General features: G+C 42.8%; 2 protein-coding genes across 2 annotated transcripts in view; both read left to right on the top strand.

Annotated features, from left to right (window-relative positions):
- LOC143099495 (mast cell protease 1A-like) overlaps positions 1-7,820 on the top strand; it is a 9,699-nt gene extending 1,879 nt beyond the window's left edge. Inside the window, exons 2-5 of the mRNA XM_076262459.1 lie at positions 3,435-3,582; positions 4,313-4,469; positions 7,212-7,469; positions 7,668-7,820. Coding sequence (XP_076118574.1) covers positions 3,435-3,582; positions 4,313-4,469; positions 7,212-7,469; positions 7,668-7,820 — 716 coding nt within the window. The remainder of the gene's footprint in view (positions 1-3,434; positions 3,583-4,312; positions 4,470-7,211; positions 7,470-7,667) is intronic.
- A 3,977-nt stretch (positions 7,821-11,797) lies between these two features.
- LOC143099544 (granzyme B-like) lies at positions 11,798-13,731 on the top strand. The gene is made up of 4 exons (XM_076262496.1): positions 11,798-11,970; positions 12,236-12,389; positions 12,771-12,936; positions 13,608-13,731. The coding sequence occupies exons 1-4, from the start codon at positions 11,931-11,933 to the stop codon at positions 13,701-13,703; spliced, it is 456 nt and encodes a 151-aa protein (XP_076118611.1). The 5' UTR covers positions 11,798-11,930; the 3' UTR covers positions 13,704-13,731.
- Positions 13,732-20,369: the final 6,638 nt, after the last annotated feature.

The raw sequence follows: 20,369 nt of genomic DNA, 5'->3' as shown, positions 1-20,369 counted from the left end.
CAAAATTCGCTGGCCCGTTGCATAGGCCGAACGGAAGTACCCGGAACTGCCACAGCCCTTGCCCGATGGTAAACGCTGTCTTCGGCCGAGCTTCCGGGGCTAGCTCAATCTGCCAGTAGCCACTGCGTAAGTCCAGCGAGCTAAACCAGCAGGAGCCGGTAATGCTGTCCAGCGCATCGTCAATGCAGGGGAGCGGGTAGGAGTCTTTCCAGGTTACCTGGTTGAGGCGCCTGTAGTCAACACAGAACCGCCACGAGCCGTCCTTCTTCCGTACGAGTACAGCCGGCGCAGCTCTAACACTCCTGCCGCGGCCATTTCCTTGATCTTTTCTTCAGCTGCTTGTCGTTTGGCGAACGGTAAGCGATGAGGCTGAAGTCGGATGGGCCGGGCATTTCCGGTGTCGATATCGTGTTGGACCAGACTCGTTCGGGTGCAGTCCTCATCTCTTGCGGCGAAGATGTCGGTGTACGCTGCTAGTAGTCTCCGCACCTGGCTACCCTGTGCTTCACTCAGCCCCTCACAGCTACGAGTGCAGAGTTCATTTATGGCTTGCCTTGTCTCTACAGAGGGCCGCGCTCTCTGAGTGGAGAGTGGTGTTTGCTCAACCCGCTCTCTTGGCTCCTCCCTGGTGAGACTGTCTTTAGTGGCAGGCTAGCACATACCGTTGACTTGCGCTAGCCTAGCACCTGCGAACTCTGCAATTACAAGGACTGGATGAAACGTGTTGAAAATGGTCTCCACTGATGAATATCACACTTGCTTACTTGGAAATGAGGTCTTATGTCCAAAATCCTGAACCACCCCTTTAACAGTCTTCTGTAATAAACTCCGGGCTCACTAATTACATTGTTGGTGCTTCGTTTTATGTGTAGGGACCCTTAGTAAACTACTGATGAAGTTTGGTGCTGTTTTGAACAATATTACTGGTTAAAAAATGCTATTTGGGAAACGTTTAGCTCAGCTAATCCACTTGCGATTTTGGGGCTACAGTATGCCTGGAGAAAGCTCTGTGGTGGTTGATCAAGGAAAAATACTGTCTCCACGGCTTATTTGATGTGTCAATTGCCGTCAGAGTTACACTTTAATGCAGCTGGAGAAGAAGGCCAAGCTGAACCAGTTTGTGAAGGTGACAAAGCTGGCCAAGGAGGATGAGAGACTCAGTAGGGTTGTGGATGTGACCGACCGACATCCCTCAGGACAGGAGAGGCTGGGCAGGGAAAACTCCTGCAGTGGTACTGTATGAGATGTGAATTACACGTTAGGCTATTAGCTACATGAATTATAGGTTAGGCTATTAGCTAAATTAATTACACGTTAGGTTATTAGCTACATGAATTATAGGTTAGGCTATTAGCTAAATTAATTACACGTTAGCAGAGCCCGTTTACGGAGAGCCGGATCACTCCCTATTAACTCCATTGTACCTGCAATCTGCTGCAGTTCCGCTAGGGGCGATCACGAATAAGTGCAAAAACAATGGGGGTCTATGGAGCTAGACGGCTAAATGTGTCTCTTTCACCTGGTTGTCGTTGAAAAATCGAAGATTGGATTGTGGTTTCTGCAAGATCAATATGGATTATAGGTCAAAAGTTGAATGAACGAGTACTTACGTCCTTTCGATTTCTTACAGGTTGGGTCGTTGTTGCCCACAACTCACTAGCTTGCTGCTAATGAATGACGTCATTGACGCATTTGAAAGGCTTTTTAGAACAAATAAGTGACTCAAAAAATATAATACTCAGCGGTGTATATTTTGTCTGCCCCCTCTTTCGCATGCAACATTCCAATTTCTGGCCAAAAAATTATATCCCGAGAAAAGTGGATTTGAGGGGTACAGCTTCATAGACCTCCATTCATTCTGCACTTATTCGTGAGCGCCCTCATGTGGAACCAGAACAGGAACTGCAACCAGTTCAGAAACCGGAAGTTTCCCGAGAGTGGCGGTTCTCCCCTTATTAGACATTCTCTGACGTTAGGTTATTAGAAACATGAATTACAGGTTATAGGCTATTAGCTAAATTAATTACATGTTAGGCTATTAGCTAAATTAATTACACGTTAGGCTATTACTGTAGCTACATGAATTACAGGTTAAGCTATTAGCTAAATTAATTACACGTTAGGCTATTAGCTAAATAAATATAGGTTAGGCTATTAGCTAAATGAATTATAGCTATTGGCTATATGAATTATACGTTAGGCTAGCTTGTTGAGTTGAAGTATTCTACACTGAATGAACAAATGGTCCCTACAAATATGTTGAAAGGGCTGAAAAGTAAGGCGTTCCTGTACCTGTGCCCTTAGTGGGCTAATTTCCTGTAATGGAAAGTCAACACATAGAGAAGGGGCTTCAATGCATTCTTTGGGTATTACTGTAATAGTCTTCTGATACATTCTGTTGAAGTTTGTGTTCCCCCAGTTTAAACCATAACCACAACCCTCAACACAGCAGCATCATTTCCTGCTTGATTACTAAGAAAACAGTGTGTGTGTGTGTGGTGTGTGTGTGTGTGTGTGTAGCAGTATATAAATAAGCGATCTCCTGTATCATGCTTCAGTGGTGAAGATGATGCATCTGCTCCTGTGTCTGCTTGTTCTCTCCCATCTGCAATTCTCAGGTAAGAGCCTTCGGTAATACTTTACGGTAAGGGTACATGAATTATCATGAATTCATGCATGAATTAATTCATGATGTATGCATTACTTCATCCCTTTATATCTCATGAATCATCAGGAATTCATAGTTTCTCATTAATGACCTCATGCATGAACAATACATCAACTAAAGCATTAGGTACGGTGGGTCCATCATTATGATTTATGATTTCTTAAGCATGATCATCATGATTACATGTATGTCAGGTTAATTATTCATGAGTTCATCATGTGTGTGGCCCCTCAACTAAATTGTGAACAATGGCATGTGTTTAGAGAACTGCACAAGTTGGGTTGAGTTTAATTGATGTGTTGTTCATGTATGAGGTCATGAATGACAGACTATGAACTCATGTAAATTCCTGATGATTCATGAGATATTAAGGAATGAAGTAATAAGTAAATCATGAATTAATTTATGCATGAATTCATGATAATTCATGTACCCTTACCGTAAAGTGTTACCGTGTGTGTGTGTGTGTTTGGCAGGAGCCTTCACTGGACATCATGTGTGTGTGCGTGTGTGTGTGTGTGTATGTGAGTGTGTGTGTGTTTGTGTGTGTGTGTGTATGTTTGTGTGTGTGTGTGTGTGTATATGTGTGTGAGTGTGTGTGTGTGTGTGTGTATGTTTGTGTGTGTGTGTGTGTATATGTGTGTGAGTGTGTGTGTGTGTTTGTGTGTGTGTGTGTGTATGTTTGTGTGTGTGTGTGTGTGTGTGTTTTGTGCTTTGTTTACAGATGTGTTTGTTTGAGGGTGTTTTGTTTGTGTGTTGTTGGCAGGTGGCGTGCAGAGTGGCATCTTTGGGGGTCGTATGGCCAAGCCCCACTCCAGACCCTACATGGCCTCACTGCAGACAGGAGGACACCACGTGTGTGGAGGAGTGCTGATCAGAGAGGACTTCGTACTGACTGCTGCACACTGTCTTAAGTAGGGGAGTGTGTGTGTGTGTGTTTATGTGTGCGTAGTATATTTTTTATATAAATTCTTCATTTAATGAAATGTTTAGCTTAATCATGCATAGGTGCTCTGAAAATATGGTTCCCTTCATTCTTCTTTGTCCGTGAAGCTTCCCTTTGTGGAAAAGTCCACAGTGTGAGATGAATGTTTGTTGTGAGGTTTCTGATAGTCCTCGCCCCATGGGACACACACATACTGTAGGTGACAGGAAAGTTAATGTAATAGCCTTTTCTCTGTTAATACAAACTGGTTTGAAGAGTCATTGTTGGGGGAGGCATCTCCTGATATCTGTGTGTGTGTGTGTGTGTGTGTAGCAGAATGTTGATATGGGTGGAGGGCTGTGTGTATTTCTTCCTATCTGAGATGGCTCATCAGTCTGTGTGTGTGTGTGTGTGTGTGTGTGTGTGTAGCAGAATGTTGATCTGGGTGGAGGGCTGTGTGTATTTCTCCCTATCTGAGATGGCTCATCAGTCTGTGTGTGTGTGTGTGTGTAGCAGAATGTTGATATGGGTGGAGGGCTGTGTGTATTTCTTCCTATCTGAGATGGCTCATCAGTCTGTGTGTGTGTGTGTGTGTGTGTGTGTGTGTGTGTGTGTGTAGCAGAATGTTGATCTGGGTGGAGGGCTGTGTGTATTTCTCCCTATCTGAGATGGCTCATCAGTCTTTTCTCTCCCACATTGTTGTATAAATTCCTCTCCAGCCGGTCCATTCCTGACCGGGCCATGGAGGTGGTTCTGGGGGCCCATGACATCAGCAGTAAAGAGTCCAGCCAGCAGAGGATCCAGGTGAAGAAGTTCCACAAACACCCTCAATTCAGAGATCCAAATCAGTACGAATACGACATCATGCTGCTCAAGGTACACTACTGAACTCCAGGTAGCAAAGATTCATCATGCTGCTCAAGGTACACTACTGAACTCCAGGTAGCAAAGACAACAATTCCATCTGCATAGCAATAGAGTCCCGAAGTGTTTCCATGACGTCAGAATCACTGGATCTAAACCAGTCCCTCCAGGAATTTGCTATGTTGCGATCACAACAATTAACGCAAATTCAGCAAATCCTCGTGAATTCTGGGCGACCTCGCAACTTTGTCCAAACACTGATAACTTTTTTGCAAATTTGACCAATCACCATGGTTTCCCCGTGAAATTTCACCTACCACAACAGCCCCTCGCGTATATTAATATTGAGTCAGATGCCACACTCACTTCTGCAGACACCAGAGATCTGCCCTGTAACTTGTTCACTCCTCTGCAGTTTTGATGACAATAAATGGAAGGCTAACGTTAATGATCTGCTTTCCTTGCATCTCTCAACCTGGTGTTGCTAACCTGCATAGGCTGTGAAAGTAAGTTAATTAAGGCTTACTTGGTTTACTGACATAGGCTACAATATGCAACCAATTGGCATACGTTTACACCTGGAGATGTCCTTTTAGCTCGTGTCATGTTTGCTAGCTTGTGGGCTCAGTTTGTGTAGTGCTACCAAAATCATAGAAATTAATAACATTGTAAGAAATGTACCTCTTCTATGATTCTATGATGAAGTTCTTTTTTAACATTTATTTTAACTAATGACATAGAAAACATCCCGAATTCCATCCACATATCGTAATGCACTAAGCAAAAAGTTATTTCCACTTTCCAGTCGTAGCCGAACACAGTGAGATGCAAGCGTTCCAATCCACTTAGATATGTTATTACGCTACTCTCACGTCCTTAAAGTGGCAGGCAGTCAATTAGACTTACACACCACCAATGTAATAACATTAAAGAAAAGTGTAGTCTAATAGTTTAAATCAATATGAAATTACTAGATACTTAGTTGGCTATTAGTAATTATGCAAGTCACAGAATATGAATTATTAAAAATATATGAACTTAATATGAATTACAACATATATGAATGTATTGAAACATATGATATGATGCCATCTCTTTAGGGGCTGTCCTTTTTGGACAGTTCTACGAAAGGTTATACTGCTTTGTGAATTACCCCAGTCAAAATTTTTACACAAAAAAAGTAGGCCTACTTTGATTTTCTGTTACTATTTACCTTTACTTATCCTTTTTAATAAGCATCAAGATGATCAGTGTAATTTTGGTCTTACTAACCTTAATTATCCTCAATTAAAAATAATAATAAAAAAAAAATCGCAACTATTTTTGCAATTTTCACTACCTCTCGCAATTCACCGCAACTTCCATCGCAATTTTTTAGAAAAGTTTTAGATCGCAACAATCACAAAAAATCCTTGCGAAATCCTGGAGGGACTGCTAAACAAACCTTCGAGGTGGCTTAAATAGCATTGAATGTAGACATGTGGCATCATTTCTAGCTAATAAAAATAAATATATCCATTTTAACGTGTTTTACCTGCTAGGCAGCAGCTTAGCCACATAACACGGATTCCCTGGCAGGTGTAATAGAAAGAAACAAAATTCCAGGGGATATTTCACGTCGTCTCAATGACTGGCGGCTGTTAAGAGTGACGTTTTTTTGCCAAAAACACGTCCGTGAATTTAAGGATTTTAACGCATGCTGTGAAGTTACATGCAGGTCTCTTTTACGGAGGAAACCCATGTTAAAATAAAACTCTGTAGTCACGAATTTGATCGTGTTGGTATGAATATATATCCTACAGTGTAAAAATATATATACTAATGTCTTAGAAACGTTGTAAAATTATTGAAATAGATAAAGAAAGCCGCTATGGTGTTTTCTAATGGTTGATTGATTTGTTTAGATCCAGTGATATCAATTGACAACGCTACGTCATGGCTTCGATACTCTATTATGTAGCAAGACAACAATTTCATCTGCATAGCAACTACATAGCAAGACAACAATTCCATCTGCATAGCAACTACGTAGCAAGACAACAATAGAGTACCGAACATTCCGTTTCCATGACGGATCTAAACAAACTTTCGATGTGGCTTAAACTGTTGAGGAGTGAATTATTTTCTTGGTTCCTTCCAGAATTCTACGCAAACGATAGTTTCAGTGTTCTTTTTACAGTCTATGGGGGAAATCTCTGAGTAATTGTTGCATCATAATGCGGAACTGTCAGTTCGTGAACATTCTAATCACATATTTGTGACCGTACTCCTCGACAGGTTAAATGGCATTGAATGTATCTGCAGCCGTAGAAGTGTTGTATGACTGGTCAGTTATGTGTAGACGTGTTGTGTGACTGGTCAGTTGTGTGTAGACGTGTTGTGTGACTGGTCAGTTGTGTGTAGACGTAATGTGGTCAGCTGTGTGCAGATGTGTTGTGGTCAGCTGTGTGTAGATGTGTTGTGTGGCTGGTCAGTTGTGTGTAGATGTGTTGTGGTCAGTTGTGTGTAGATGTGTTGTGTGGCTGGTCAGTTGTGTGTAGATGTGTTGTGGTCAGTTGTGTGTAAATGTGTTGTGGTCAGCTGTGTGTAGATGTGTGACTGGCCAGTTGTGTGTAGATGTGTTGTGGTCAGCTGTGTGTAGATGTGTTGGGGTCAGCTGTGTGTAGATGTGTTGTGGTCAGCTGTGTGTAGATGTGTTGTGGTCAGCTGTGTGTAGACTGGTGTTGTGTGGCTGGTCTGTCCCCCCCTCTGCAGCTGAAGAGCAAGGCGAAGCTGAGCAAGTGTGTGAAGCTGTTGGGGCTGCCCAAGAAGGACGGGGAGGTCCCTGCAAGGACAAGGTGCTGGGTGGCCGGCTGGGGGATGAAGGCCCCGAACTCCCACGCTGAGCACCTCCTGCAGGAGGCACTGGTGCACATGGTGGATCAGAAGGAGTGTGCAGATTCATGGCAGAAGTACTTTAACCACGGCCACATGATGTGCAGCAGCACCAGCCAGGGCAAGGGCTTCTGCCAGGTGTGTGTGTGTGTGTGTGTGTTTGTGTGTGTGTGTGTGTGTGTGTGTGTTCTGTCAAGTTGCCATAATGATTTCAGTTTTCCTTAGATGGTAAGCTATCATGCTAATCAGTGTTTATTAAGCTCCTATGTGTCCATGTCTGTACTGCCATAGCTGTATTGATCTAATGTCTCTCTCTCTCCCTCTCTCTCTCTCCAGGGAGACTCAGGAGGGCCTCTAGTGTGCAATACTAAACTTCAGGGTCTTGATGCGTACACTAGCCAGGACTGCAGGGACAGAGCCTATCCGCAGGTCTACACCCGGGTCTCTGCCTTCCTGCCCTGGATCAAGAAGGTGATGGGGAGGAAATAGAGGGAATGAATGAGCAGCCAGTCACCAAATGACAAAACATTACTGTTACGAACCCTACATTTCTCAATTTACTTTGGGGGTCATTTTTGGCACACCCTGCTGGCTATTTCCTGGGAGGAAAGAGAGGGACCCATGAGCCACATTGCTGTGTTTGCATTAGTGTTTCTCTCGCTCTTTCTTTCTTTTCTTTTTAAGTAAGTATAAGTATATATACTTTTTTGATCCCGTGAGGGAATTTTGGTCTCTGCATTTATTCCAATCCGTGAATTAGTGAAACACACAGCACACAGTGAACACACAGTGAGGTGAAGCACACACTAATCCCAACGCAGTGAGCTGCCTGCTACAACAGCGGCGCTCGGGAAGCAGTGAGGGGTTAGGTGCCTTGCTCAAGGGCACTTCAGCTGCTCCTACTGGTCGGGGTTTGAACCGGCAACGCTCCGGTTACAAGTCCGAAGCGCTAACCAGTAGGCCACAGCTGTCCTTTTCTCTCTCTCTCTCTCTCTCTCTCTCTCTCTCTCTCTCTCTCTCTCTCTCTCTCTCTCTCTCTCTCTCTCTCTCTCTCTCTCTCTCTCTCTCTCTCTCTCTCTCTCTCTCTCTCTCTCTCTCTCTCTCTCTCTCTCTCTCTGAATGTGCTTAAGTGAATTTCAATCTATAGCAACTTGTTTTAATGTACATCTCCCCAGGGCTTTGTTTACAATAAAAAAAATCAATTTATTTGATACTGAGTGCTTATTGGCTGCATGTCCACTGTCCCCTCCTCTTCTAAAATGGTGAAACTACCCACATTCTGTTCATACAGATATAACCTGTTAACATGGGCGCTGAAATGAAACAGGACACAGTTGCCACATTAACACAATGCATGCGATCAGTGAATTTTGCACCACAGGGGTAAGACCTAATGAGAAAAATTAAGATGGCAGGCAGGGGGTTAACCGACCTAGATGGTCTTGCTGCTATTTTGACACAAACTGAAACACACACACACACACACACAGGAAGCCACAACAACCCATCTCTTGCCTCACGTCTGCAGGTATTTTTATTGCCCCAACTTTTGTCAGACACACATATGCTATGCTAACTTCTGACATACACATAGATGCTATGCTTACTTGTGTCAGACACACAGATGTTATGCTAACTTGTGTCAGACACACAGATGCTATGCTAACTTCTGACATACACATAGATGCTATGCTTACTTGTGTTAGACACACATATGCTATGCTAACTTGTGTCAGACATATTGATGCTACGCTAACTTGTGCCAGACACACAGATGTTATGCTAACTTCTGTCAGACACATTGATGCTATGCTAACTTGTGTCAGACACACAGATGCTATGCTTCTGATAGACTCACGCTATAGTAACTGCTGCTGTTAATGTACTGATAAGATAAGAGTGAAATAAATGTGAAGAAGTAAGTCCAGTATGTGCTGTAGTCTAATTACTGCTCACTGGTGCTGCTGGGCCACACTACTCACTACAAACTGCAGTCTGCACACTACACTACTCACTCACTACACACTACACACTGCAGTCTGCACACTACCCTACTCACTCACTACACTACACACTGCAGTCTGCACACTACACTACTCACTCACTACTCACTACACACTGCAGTCTGCACACTACACTACTCACTCACTACTCACTACACACTGCAGTCTGCACACTACACTACCATTTATACTCGCGCGTCGTGGTCACGACACTAGTTGCAATATTCTCCTGAACAGAGGTGTCGCTGTTGTGAAAAGACTAACGTTAACTACTTACACAGCAGAAGAAGCTGCAGTAAGAAACACCAGTAGCTAGCCTCTGTGATGGTACTTCAGACTTTGGTTGCTACTATTCACAACTACCATCATCATTATCATGTAGTTTCCAAGGTGTGTGCACAGGTAGATAAATAGATAGATAGATGGATATATAGATAGGTACTTTATCCTCCCGAGGGAAATTGTAATAATTTAAACAGTTTAGTTAGCTGGCTAGCTAGCTAGCAGCTGGCTGAGTTTGTGTAATTTCCTGAAGTGGAAAGAGATTTTGTTCAGGCCTTAATAGATATCCTTTATTTGAAAATAAATCGTTTCTATTCTTTCCTCTTAATTCCATGTGTTGCAACTCTCACTGGTAACTTTGTTAACTTATCCAGCAAACTATTAAAAATTCACGACTGTAACAAAACACTGCAACTCGCTTGCCCTCGAACTAGTCCATCTTCCTGTTTCCGCCTTGTCGCGCTCGTCTGAAAAAAAATGAGTGGTGCGCTACCGTGTGCTACACGGCCAAAACCCTGGCGCGCCAGAGAGATCTACGTCATTTTGACGTCACATTGTCGCGCTACCGGTCCGGTGCGGCGAGTATAACCGGGCCCTTAGTGTGTGTCTGTTGGGTGCCATGCGTAGTGTGTGTGAGTCTTTCTCAGCGGTGAAGAATGCTGTTGCTTCTACTTCTCTCTCATCTCTCATTCTCAGGTAATAGTTGTGAATTCATTATCATTTGATCACATATTAGGTAAGGTTATAGTTGTGAACTAATTACAGTGCATGAAAATGCACTGTACTGTTCTTCCTAGGCAACAACTTATGTTTCTTATTATTATTCCGCTTACCACTTTTTCCATACGCATTTTCTCTTGAACAGTTTAATTTAGAAACTTCATTCAAACTTTGTAACGTAGGTCTTCAAACAGATCGGGTTGCTATGTCTTTTCAACTTTTCAACTTTTATACTTTTTAAACTATTAAAGAAAAACTTTTTAAAAATCCCCATAGACTTAAAGGAATACGCCACCCCTAGGTGAAATTGTGTCTCTCCCCGCAGTCCCTAGAGTTGGATGAGTGAGCCAAAGCGTTTTATAGCCGACCCAGCCATTGTCCTAATCTAGAAACGGCCCGGTTAGCTTTAGCTTAGCGTAGTCGCTGTAATCCGGCGCTGCCAGCTAGCATGTTGTTGCAAAAGTGAATCAAATAACTCAAGATTTTTTATAATTATTTCTCGTAACCTGTACATTCACATCGAGTACAAATATCAATGCAAATTAACACGAAGGGATTTACTAGACCAATTTAGATTTGGAACTATTTTCGGGCATAGCACCGGCAAAGCACCGCTGCCAGGCGCAAAGACATCACGCAGCATCTGTAGACCCTCAACTTCCAGCAATACACCAGCGTTAGTATTTTGAAGTTAAGTGTTATCAGGGTAACACTTTACTTGACGGGTGAGTTCATACTGTAACACATTCATAGCAGCTGTCATAAACTGCACATAAAGCATTCATGACTGTTTCATGAGACATGACTCAACATTCATACCAAACCTTTCATGAATGTGGAAGACAGAACGACGACAACTTGTCAAAATAAAAGTCCAACAATCGCAAAGCAGCATTGCCATTTTTCTCTCCAGCCTTTGTAAATATTTCATGAATATCTTATGACATCGAATGTGACTTTACTATACAAGTTGTGAAGTATTCATAATCACTGAATTTAACACTGGGAGGTAAACTAGCTGGTCTGTGGTCCCCATAAGACACTGCTGTATGTAGCTGGTCTGTGGTCCCCATAAGACACTGCTGTATGTAGCTGGTCTGTGGTCCCCATAAGACACTGCTGTAGCTGGTCTGTGGTCCCCATAAGCTACTGCTGTATGTAGCTGGTCTGTGGTCCCCATAAGACACTGCTGTATGTAGCTGGTCTGTGGTCCCCATAAGAAACTGCTGTATGTAGCTGGTCTGTGGTCCCCATAAGACACAGTAGAATGGGTAAATTATTTGAAGTTAGTTACTGCACATTGAAGCCTGCAAAAGGTGTGAGTTCCCTTGCTGCCTGTTGAATATGAAACACACAACCCCACACACAGTTCTCTTTGTGTTTATGTGTGTGTGCATGTGTGTGATTGAGAGAGAGAAAGATCGTAAAAAAAATGATGAGAAATACTTAACAAGGTGAGAAGTGTGTGTGTGTGTGTGTGTGTGTGTGTGTTTGTGTCTGTCTGTGGTTAACTGTCTATAGTGTTAGCTGTGTAGCCTATAACTAGGTGAGATGCGTGGTGTGTGTGTCAGACAGTCTTTCTCGGCAGTGAAGAATGTTGTTGTTTCTGCTTTTCTCTCATCTCTCCCTCTCAGGTAAAAGTACAAGTTTCTTTATTTTGAGAGTTTGGTTCCAAAACGCCATGTCCTCCATTTTAATGAATTTTCATAAATATGTTTTTACATTTTGCTTTCCAAGTAATTTCAGTAGAAATGTAATTGAGTATTGTTGTTTGATTTATCTTTACTCAGTCAAAACAGTACATTTGTGCATTTAGCCTGTTTCATAGTCAAAAATTCAGCAACAACATGTGCATGACTGATCTCCTCTGTGACTGATGTATGATATGTGGATTACCAGGTGCCGTGCAGAGTGGCATCTTTGGGGGTGGTGAGGCCAAGCCCCACTCCAGACCCTACATAGCCTCACTGCAGATTGGAAGAAGTCACTCATGTGGGGGAGTGCTGATCAGGGAGGACTTTGTGCTGACTGCTGCACACTGTCTTAACCCCAGGTGCGACTGTGCTTGTGTGTGCGCATGTGTCTATTTCTATAAATAACTGAATTATTATTATTATAGTTATTATTATTATTAGTGGTGGTGGTAGTAGTGGTAGTAAGTATTGTACAAAGGCAGCAAAATTAAACAGACAGTGAAAGTAATACATTTTCGAAGTAAAATTAAATGATTAGATTAATAACATTAACGCAAAACTTGATCTGGATGTTGGATCCTTACATAGACATGTGGTTTTATGTGTGTGTTAGACTATTAACAGTAGTGCTGTGGAAAGTTTGGTAGTGACCATTATTGGATTGCTCGAGGGTTTGCCCTAAAATGAACAACCCATGACTGATTGGACTCTGTAATAATACTGTCTTATGCATGTCTTAGTGTTCGCCTAGACAGTGTAGTGCTGGGTGCCCACAACATCGGTAAAAAGGAGAAGAGCCAACAGCGTATTGGCATCTCTAAGTTCATCCCTCACCCAAACTACCCCAAGAAGAAGCTTAGTGATGACGACCCCAGGGCTTTCCATCATGACATCATGCTGCTGAAGGTGAATCCCCTCTTTTACATGACACATGTGTGATTGGGAGATGATAGAAGGCAAAGAGTTATCAAGAAGGCAACATAACATATCACATCCACTCTTTATAGGCATGTCTGATTGATTGACAGCTTGTTACAGCATGATACACATCTGTTTTGACAAGTGTTAACCCACAGGCTAGATTGTGGTGATATACATGACCACTCATGTTTAAAAAAGTAAAGAAGTAATGAAAGCATCAAATGTAGTCAGGATAAGTGTGATGGCAAGATATACAGTATATGTGTAAAGCAGAGTAATGTGATATAATCCAAATAAAGACAAAGCCAACCCATGCTGAGAAGGAGAGAGCTGGAAACGATGGGTTAGTTTCTCCTCAGCACCAGTCTCTGAGATCAGCCCGGAGTGGAGTCATCCGCTCTTTGCATTATTTGTGCAACAGGTTTACACACTGTATAGGTGCTGATCGATAGCATATACTGTTTACGTTGCAGTTGCAGACCAAGGCTAAACTGCATAGGTGCCGATTGATAGCATATACTATTTACGTTGCAGCTACAGACCAAGGCTAAACTGCATAGGTGCCGATTGATAGCATATACTATTTACGTTGCAGTTGCAGACCAAGGCTAAACTGCATAGGTGCTGATTGATAGCATGTGCTATTTACGTTGCAGCTGCAGACCAAGGCTAAACTGAAGAAGAAAAAAGTTGAGGTGCTGCAGCTCCCTGATAGAGTGGATGAGAAGATCCCGGCAGAGCGTGCAGTGTGAGGTGGCAGGATGGGGGAGAAGATGCCGGCAGGCGTGCAGTGTGAGGTGGCAGGATGGGGGAGAAGATGCCGGCAGGCGTGCAGTGTGAGGTGGCAGGATGGGGGAGAAGATGCTTTGGGAAGCAAGCAGAGAGTGTCCTGTATGAAGCTGAAGTCAAACTGGAACAACCAGCAAAGTGCGAAAACAAATGGGAGGAGTATTATGACCAGGCCCAGATGACCTGCAGTGTCCCTGACGGCAAAAAGGGATTCTGTCAGGTAAGTCATCAGCTATCTGTCTGGCCACGAGAGCAGGAATGATCAGGAGCACATCTGGAACACAGGCGTTGGACGTCAGCTAAAATTATTGTGATGTACTCACGTTTTTGTATCGAGTTACCTACCTGAAATGGCCTGTCCTGAAATCCCCTAATCAACTAATAGTGATTACTGTTTTATACTTTTGAATGGCCCTTTAACCTATTACACCCTTACATGCTACCACAACTGAGACTGAGTTACCCATCAACAGGCCATAGATTGTGAAAATTGGTAGTTCTTCCGTGCTGGTAACAATCCGGTGCTTCATGGGAGAGGACCGGTTATGCAGTAAAAAGGACAGGATCACCCAGATGTTTAAATTGCTTTTTGTTTTTAAAGAACGGTGCAGCAAGTGACAAATGGTTCAATGATTACATCTTCACCAGACACGGTCACCTGCTGCACCGTTCTAAAATATGAAATAAGCCTTTTAAGCATCTGTGTGCTCCGGTGGTCCTTTGTAGGCCATATATTGTATCAGAGAGCACTGTCTCCTGATTGGCTTGTCCCCTCTTCTGTTTGTTGCCAGGGTGATTCCAATAAACATCTATTCTCTGGAACCAATTCCTGTCTGTCTGTATGAAGCAGTGGAGTTCTCTTCTTAACGCTGTATTTCCATATGAATCTCTCCAACCTTATGCAAATATATTGTATTATGTATATTAGTATATATAAATATACACAATATGACATAACCCAAATAAAGAGCCAATAAAACACTCATATCAGGGTTTGGAGCAGTCTGCTGTAGTTTTCTTTACTGTGCTTCAGATGAAACAGGAATAGAATCAGAAACAGACACAGAAATGCCCGGTGGTGTTTTAAACCCCCACTGTCGACTTCAAGGCAGCACTGCGACCGTCGACTTCAAGGCACCTAACCCTAACCTTAACCCTAGTGCCTTCCATGCAGCGCTGCCTGGAAGACGACGTTGGGGCTTAAAACACCCACAGAAATACATTATGTTTGCTAATGTAGCAAACGGTACATTATAGGTTATGGTAAATACGAGGCGGGTGGGTGTAAGTAAGAGTGTGTAAGTGTTAAGACGCTTTATTTAGTTTGTTTCTTGTGTCTGTACAAGAAATGAAGAGGCTAGCTGAGACCAAACGAGAGCAAATGGCAGAAGGGTTGATGGCAATGGCTGAACTAACAGAAGAGGAAACCACAGCCCCCTGTGTGTGTGTGTGTGTGTGTGTGTGTGTGTGGTCTTGCTGTCAGGCTCAGTCGTAGTGCAGACTCTTGAAGTTGAAACGCTTTCGGTCTGTGAAACCTGCGAGCTGGAAAAAACAGTTTGAATCACTCACTTATAACTGCATGGGTTTGATTCACTCATTTACAACTGCATGGGTCTGAATCACTCACTTACAACTGCATGGGTCTGAATCACTCACTTACAACTGCATGGGTCTGAATCACTCATTTACAAGTGCATATTTGTATTGCACGTTTTACATAAAGGCCAATGCAATGTGCATTCGTCTGAATGATGCAATGAGAGAGAGAATGACAAAGAGAGTGAGAGAGAGAGAGAGAAAGAGTGTGAGAGAGAGAAAGAGTATACTGAGAGGGGCAGTATATAGCACACACTTACCTGGCTTAGGTCCTTAGTAAAATATCTCTTCTCTATAACCTGAGGGAGTCAAACACATCATTATGAGGCTCTATGCTACTATGGCACTGGTGTCTGTGTGTGTGTGTGTGTGTGTGTGTGTGTGTGGCACTGGTGATGCTTTTTATGACCACCATGTGGAGACGGCCGCCTCTCTTTGCAGGCCATGGCCGTGGCTTCAGGTGTGTGTGTGTGTGTGTGTGTGGTTTGAGATATGAGTCAGAGTATTTAGTCACCTTATCGAAGAAGCGACTCAACTTGACTGCGTTGGATGAGCCAGCTGCCAGATAGCGTGGGTTAGTGCAGTCCTGTAGCAGAGAGAGAGAGAGAGAGAGAGAGAGAGAGAAGTGGAAGGAGGGAGGAAGTGAGGGAGAGAGAGAGAGAGGTGAGTTTTGGAATGACGGGTGGGGTTGGATCTGAGTCATTTGAGAACCCTGAGGTGACCTCCACCAAAGTCCTTTTAGGCAAGTCCCTCCACTCGGCGGCCATATTGCAACGCTTTTTGGGCACTCATCGGGCATCCTCTTCGGCAGAAATGCGCGTGAGCAAGGCTTCACGACACCAATCTTGCTCCAGCTGCGAGTTCACAACACATGATTGGCACGATGTCTTCACAATACACCATATGATTGGCTCAATGTATTCACATCACACCACATGATTGGCTCAATGTATTCACATCACACATAACATGATTGGCTCAATGTATTCACATGTCGACGTTTTGCCGAGGAAGGGGTGGGATATGTGTAGACAACGACCATATTGACGTTACAAACTAGCCCCATGCATTTCTATGGAGGATTTTTTGAGTGCTGTGTCTCCACATTAGAAAGTCTCTGCCTCCACTCACTACATGAAAGTCCCCCCACCCCCAACACACACCATGTCACCAACCACACATATACACACACACACACGTCACCAACCACACATATATACACACACAGACACACACACACACACACAGACACACACAATGTCACCAACCACACACACACACACACACACACACACATACACACACACACACACACTTTGTCGTTCTGCCTCCAGAGAACAGGACACACTCTGTTTCAACTCTGTTTTCACACTCTGAGCTTCTGTCTTCTCTATGAAATAAGCTCTTCATTACATTACATTACATTTAGCAGAAACTTCTTGACCAAAGTGACTTACATATGTCAGCTATATTACAAGGGATTACATTGTCCCCGGAGCAACTTGGGGTTAAGTGCCTTGCTCAAGGGCACAACGGTGGAAGCCGGGAATTGAACCAACAACTTTCAGGCTACTGCACGCTAGCCCAGCTCCTTAGCCCAACACAACCACCACCCTACAGGCTACTGCACGCTAGCCCAGCTCCTTAGCCACAACACTACCACCACCCTACAGGCTACTGCACGCTAGCCCAGCTCCTTAGCCACTACACTACCACCGCTAGCCCAGCTCCTTAACCACTACACTACCACCGCTAGCCCAGCTCCTTAGCCACTACACTACCACCACCCCGTAGACTTCAGCGGAAGAAGCGACTCAACTTGACTGCGTTGGATGAGCCAGCTGCCAGATAGCGTGGGTTAGTGCAGTCCTGTAGCAGAGCAGGGGGAGAGAGAGAGAAAGAGAGGGAGGGAGAGAGAGAGAGAGGGAGGGAGGGAGAGAGAGAGAGAGAGAGAGAGAGGGAGGGAGAAGTGGAAGGAGGGAACCCTGAGGTGACCTCCACTCACTACATGAAAGTCCCCCCACCCCCAACACACACCATGTCACCAACCACACACACACACACACACACCATGTCCCCAACCACACACACACACACACACACACACACACACACACACACACCATGTCACCAACCACAAATACACACACCATGTCACCAACCACACACACACACACACACAACACACACCTTGTCATTCTGCCTCCACAGAGAACAGGACACACTCTGTCTTCTCACCTTTTGTCTTCTGTATAAAACAAGCTCTTCAGCGGAAGTCTAGGGGGTTCTATTTGTTCTGTTTGTGTGAAGCACATTAAATGACAATTATGTATAATAATGTGCTGCGCAAATACATTTGACTTTGACTATTATGGTTATGTCTGAAATGTAAGATGGGTTTATTAATTATAAAGCATGGTTAAGTCAGCACAAACATACACCTTGGCCGCATTCTGTTCTATATTACTGCGCTACCACAACTTGATACAAAAGTTAAAGTAGCTACGTCTTGACGTTGCTTGGCAACCATTCAGATAGAGGAAATATGTTTCATGTTCTCAACCCTCTTGTGTAGTGTGCGCTTCATTTGGTCCATTATGTTGGGGTCGTGTTCGATGCCGTTGTAAAATCCAGCGCAAACATACACTTTGACCGCATTCCGTTCTATATTACTGCGCTACCATAACTTGATACAAAAGTTAAAGTAGCTGCGTCTAGATGTTGCTTGGCAACCATTCAGATAGAGGAAATATATTTCTTGGTGGAAGAATGATTATCTAGGAATAACTTGTTATATTTCTAGTTGCTGTGCCTTTACTTAATGAAACTTTGCCAGGTATTTATGGTTAATTTACAGGTATTTACAGTTTTAGAAAAGTAATAAGCCACTCGAGTCTCGTAGTTTACACTTAATCTACAACAGCTAAGGGGGGTTTTACTCCGCTAGCGCGTCATGCCTAACAATGCCCCATGTGAAATGGGTTTATTTATGATAAAGCATGATCATGGTTAAGTCTGAAATGGGTTTATTTATGATAAAGCATGATCATGGTTATGTGTGAAATGGGTTTATTTTAGGGCTGTCAAAATAACTGATTAATTTCGATTAATTAATTTGAGAAAAAATAACTGATTAAAAAAAATAACGCAGATTAATCAATTCTGTATGACCTTTGACCCCGAGCCGTTGTAGTCAGTAACCATTAAACTGTAAAATGAAGGAGAGAGAAGAAAATGTGCATTGATTGGAACATTTACTTTTCAAAAACGGCTTGATGGTGTTGATAAAAATAAAGTGTTGATTACAATAAAGTCCTCTGCAATGTATGTGTTAAAAAAAAAAAAAAACTTCTTCCCGAAGCAATTTTGAATTGATTTCCTCAGCATGTTAGGTCATATCATAGATTATTATGGCCATTATTAAAATAATAAAAGAGTTTTATTAAAATAAAAGAGTTTATAATAAAAGAGTTTTTTAACTTTAATGTCACTAATGCTGATTATTCAATGATTCATTTGAATTTAAATATTTAAAATACTTTCACAGCAAAAATCATATATGCGATTAATTTAGATTAATTAATCACAGAGTATGTAATTAATTAGATGAATTATTTTAATCGATTGACAGCCCTAGTTTATTTATGATAAAGCATGATCATGGTTATGTGTGAGATGGGTTTATTTATGATAAAGCATGATCATGGTTATGTGTGAAATGTGAGATGGGTTTATTTATGATAAAGCATGATCATGGTTATGTGTGAAATGGGTTTATTTATGATAAAGCATGATCATGGTTATGTGTGAAATGGGTTTATTTATGATAAAACATGATCATGGTTATGTGTGAAATGGGTTTATTTATGATAAAGCATGATCATGGTTATGTGTGAAATGGGTTTATTTATGATAAAGCATGATCATGGTTATGTGTGAAATGGGTTTATTTATGATAAAGCATGATCATGGTTATGTGTGAAATGTGAGATGGGTTTATTTATGATAAAGCATGATCATGGTTGTGTGTGAAATGTGAGATGTGTTTATGATAAAGCATGATCATGGTTGTGTGTGAAATGTGAGAGATTTATTTATGATAAAGCATGATCATGGGTGGATGCTTTAGCACTATTAAAGTCCACTAACTCAGACAGCCTGACATCTGATCATATCACTGTTACGTGTTCCAAACCCACATAATGGCAGCAGCCTACACTTTGGCTCCCTCTGCTGGTGTTCTTTGCATCTTACTGTTTGTTGATTAATGGGTTGGACACAACTGAGGTCTGCAGGAGGGCCCTATTAATCTACATGGTGCCATTATACTGTATCACAGACGCAGGAGCTGTTATATAGAAAGGAGGAGTGGTGATCAGAGAGGATGTCATACTGACAGTTGCTCAGTGTTTTGAGCACAGGTGCGACTTTGTGTGTGTGTGTGTGTGTGTGTGTGTGTGTGTGTGTGTGTGTGTGCGTGCGTGGAAGGAAGGCACATCGATTATGAAAAATGTGTTTTCTATTCCCTTTCTATGTATTATTGAACAACACACAATGACATGTGTCCTATGGTAGTAAGTTACCCATATTGGATTAGGATGCAGGCGCGCTGGCAAGGAACCTAAAACAAATGGGTGCTAGTATCTCTCACTAGCACGTCTCTTGAGGGCGCTGGGAGGGAGTACATACAGTACATACTGCACAGCTACATACCAGCTGGATTACAGTACATAACATACAGTACATACTGCACAGCTACATACCAGCTGGAGACCGTTACAGTACATAACGTACAGTACATACTGCACAGCTACATACCAGCTGGAGACCGTTACAGTACATAACGTACAGTACATACTGCACAGCTACATACCAGCTGGAGACCGTTACAGTACATAACGTACAGTACATACTGCACAGCTACATACCAGCTGGAGACCGTTACAGTACATAACATACAGTACATACTGCACAGCTACATACCAGCTGGAGACCGTTACAGTACATAACGTACAGTACATACTGCACAGCTA

Source organism: Alosa pseudoharengus, unplaced genomic scaffold (assembly GCF_046254945.1).
Source record: "Alosa pseudoharengus isolate Yale_2024_CS ecotype anadromous, Long Island Sound unplaced genomic scaffold, YU_APseudo_1.1 YU_APseudo_1.1_scf_3, whole genome shotgun sequence".
NCBI lineage: Eukaryota > Metazoa > Chordata > Actinopteri > Clupeiformes > Clupeidae > Alosa > Alosa pseudoharengus.
Note: the sequence above shows the minus strand (reverse complement) of the source record. Positions and strands in the feature narration are given on the sequence as shown.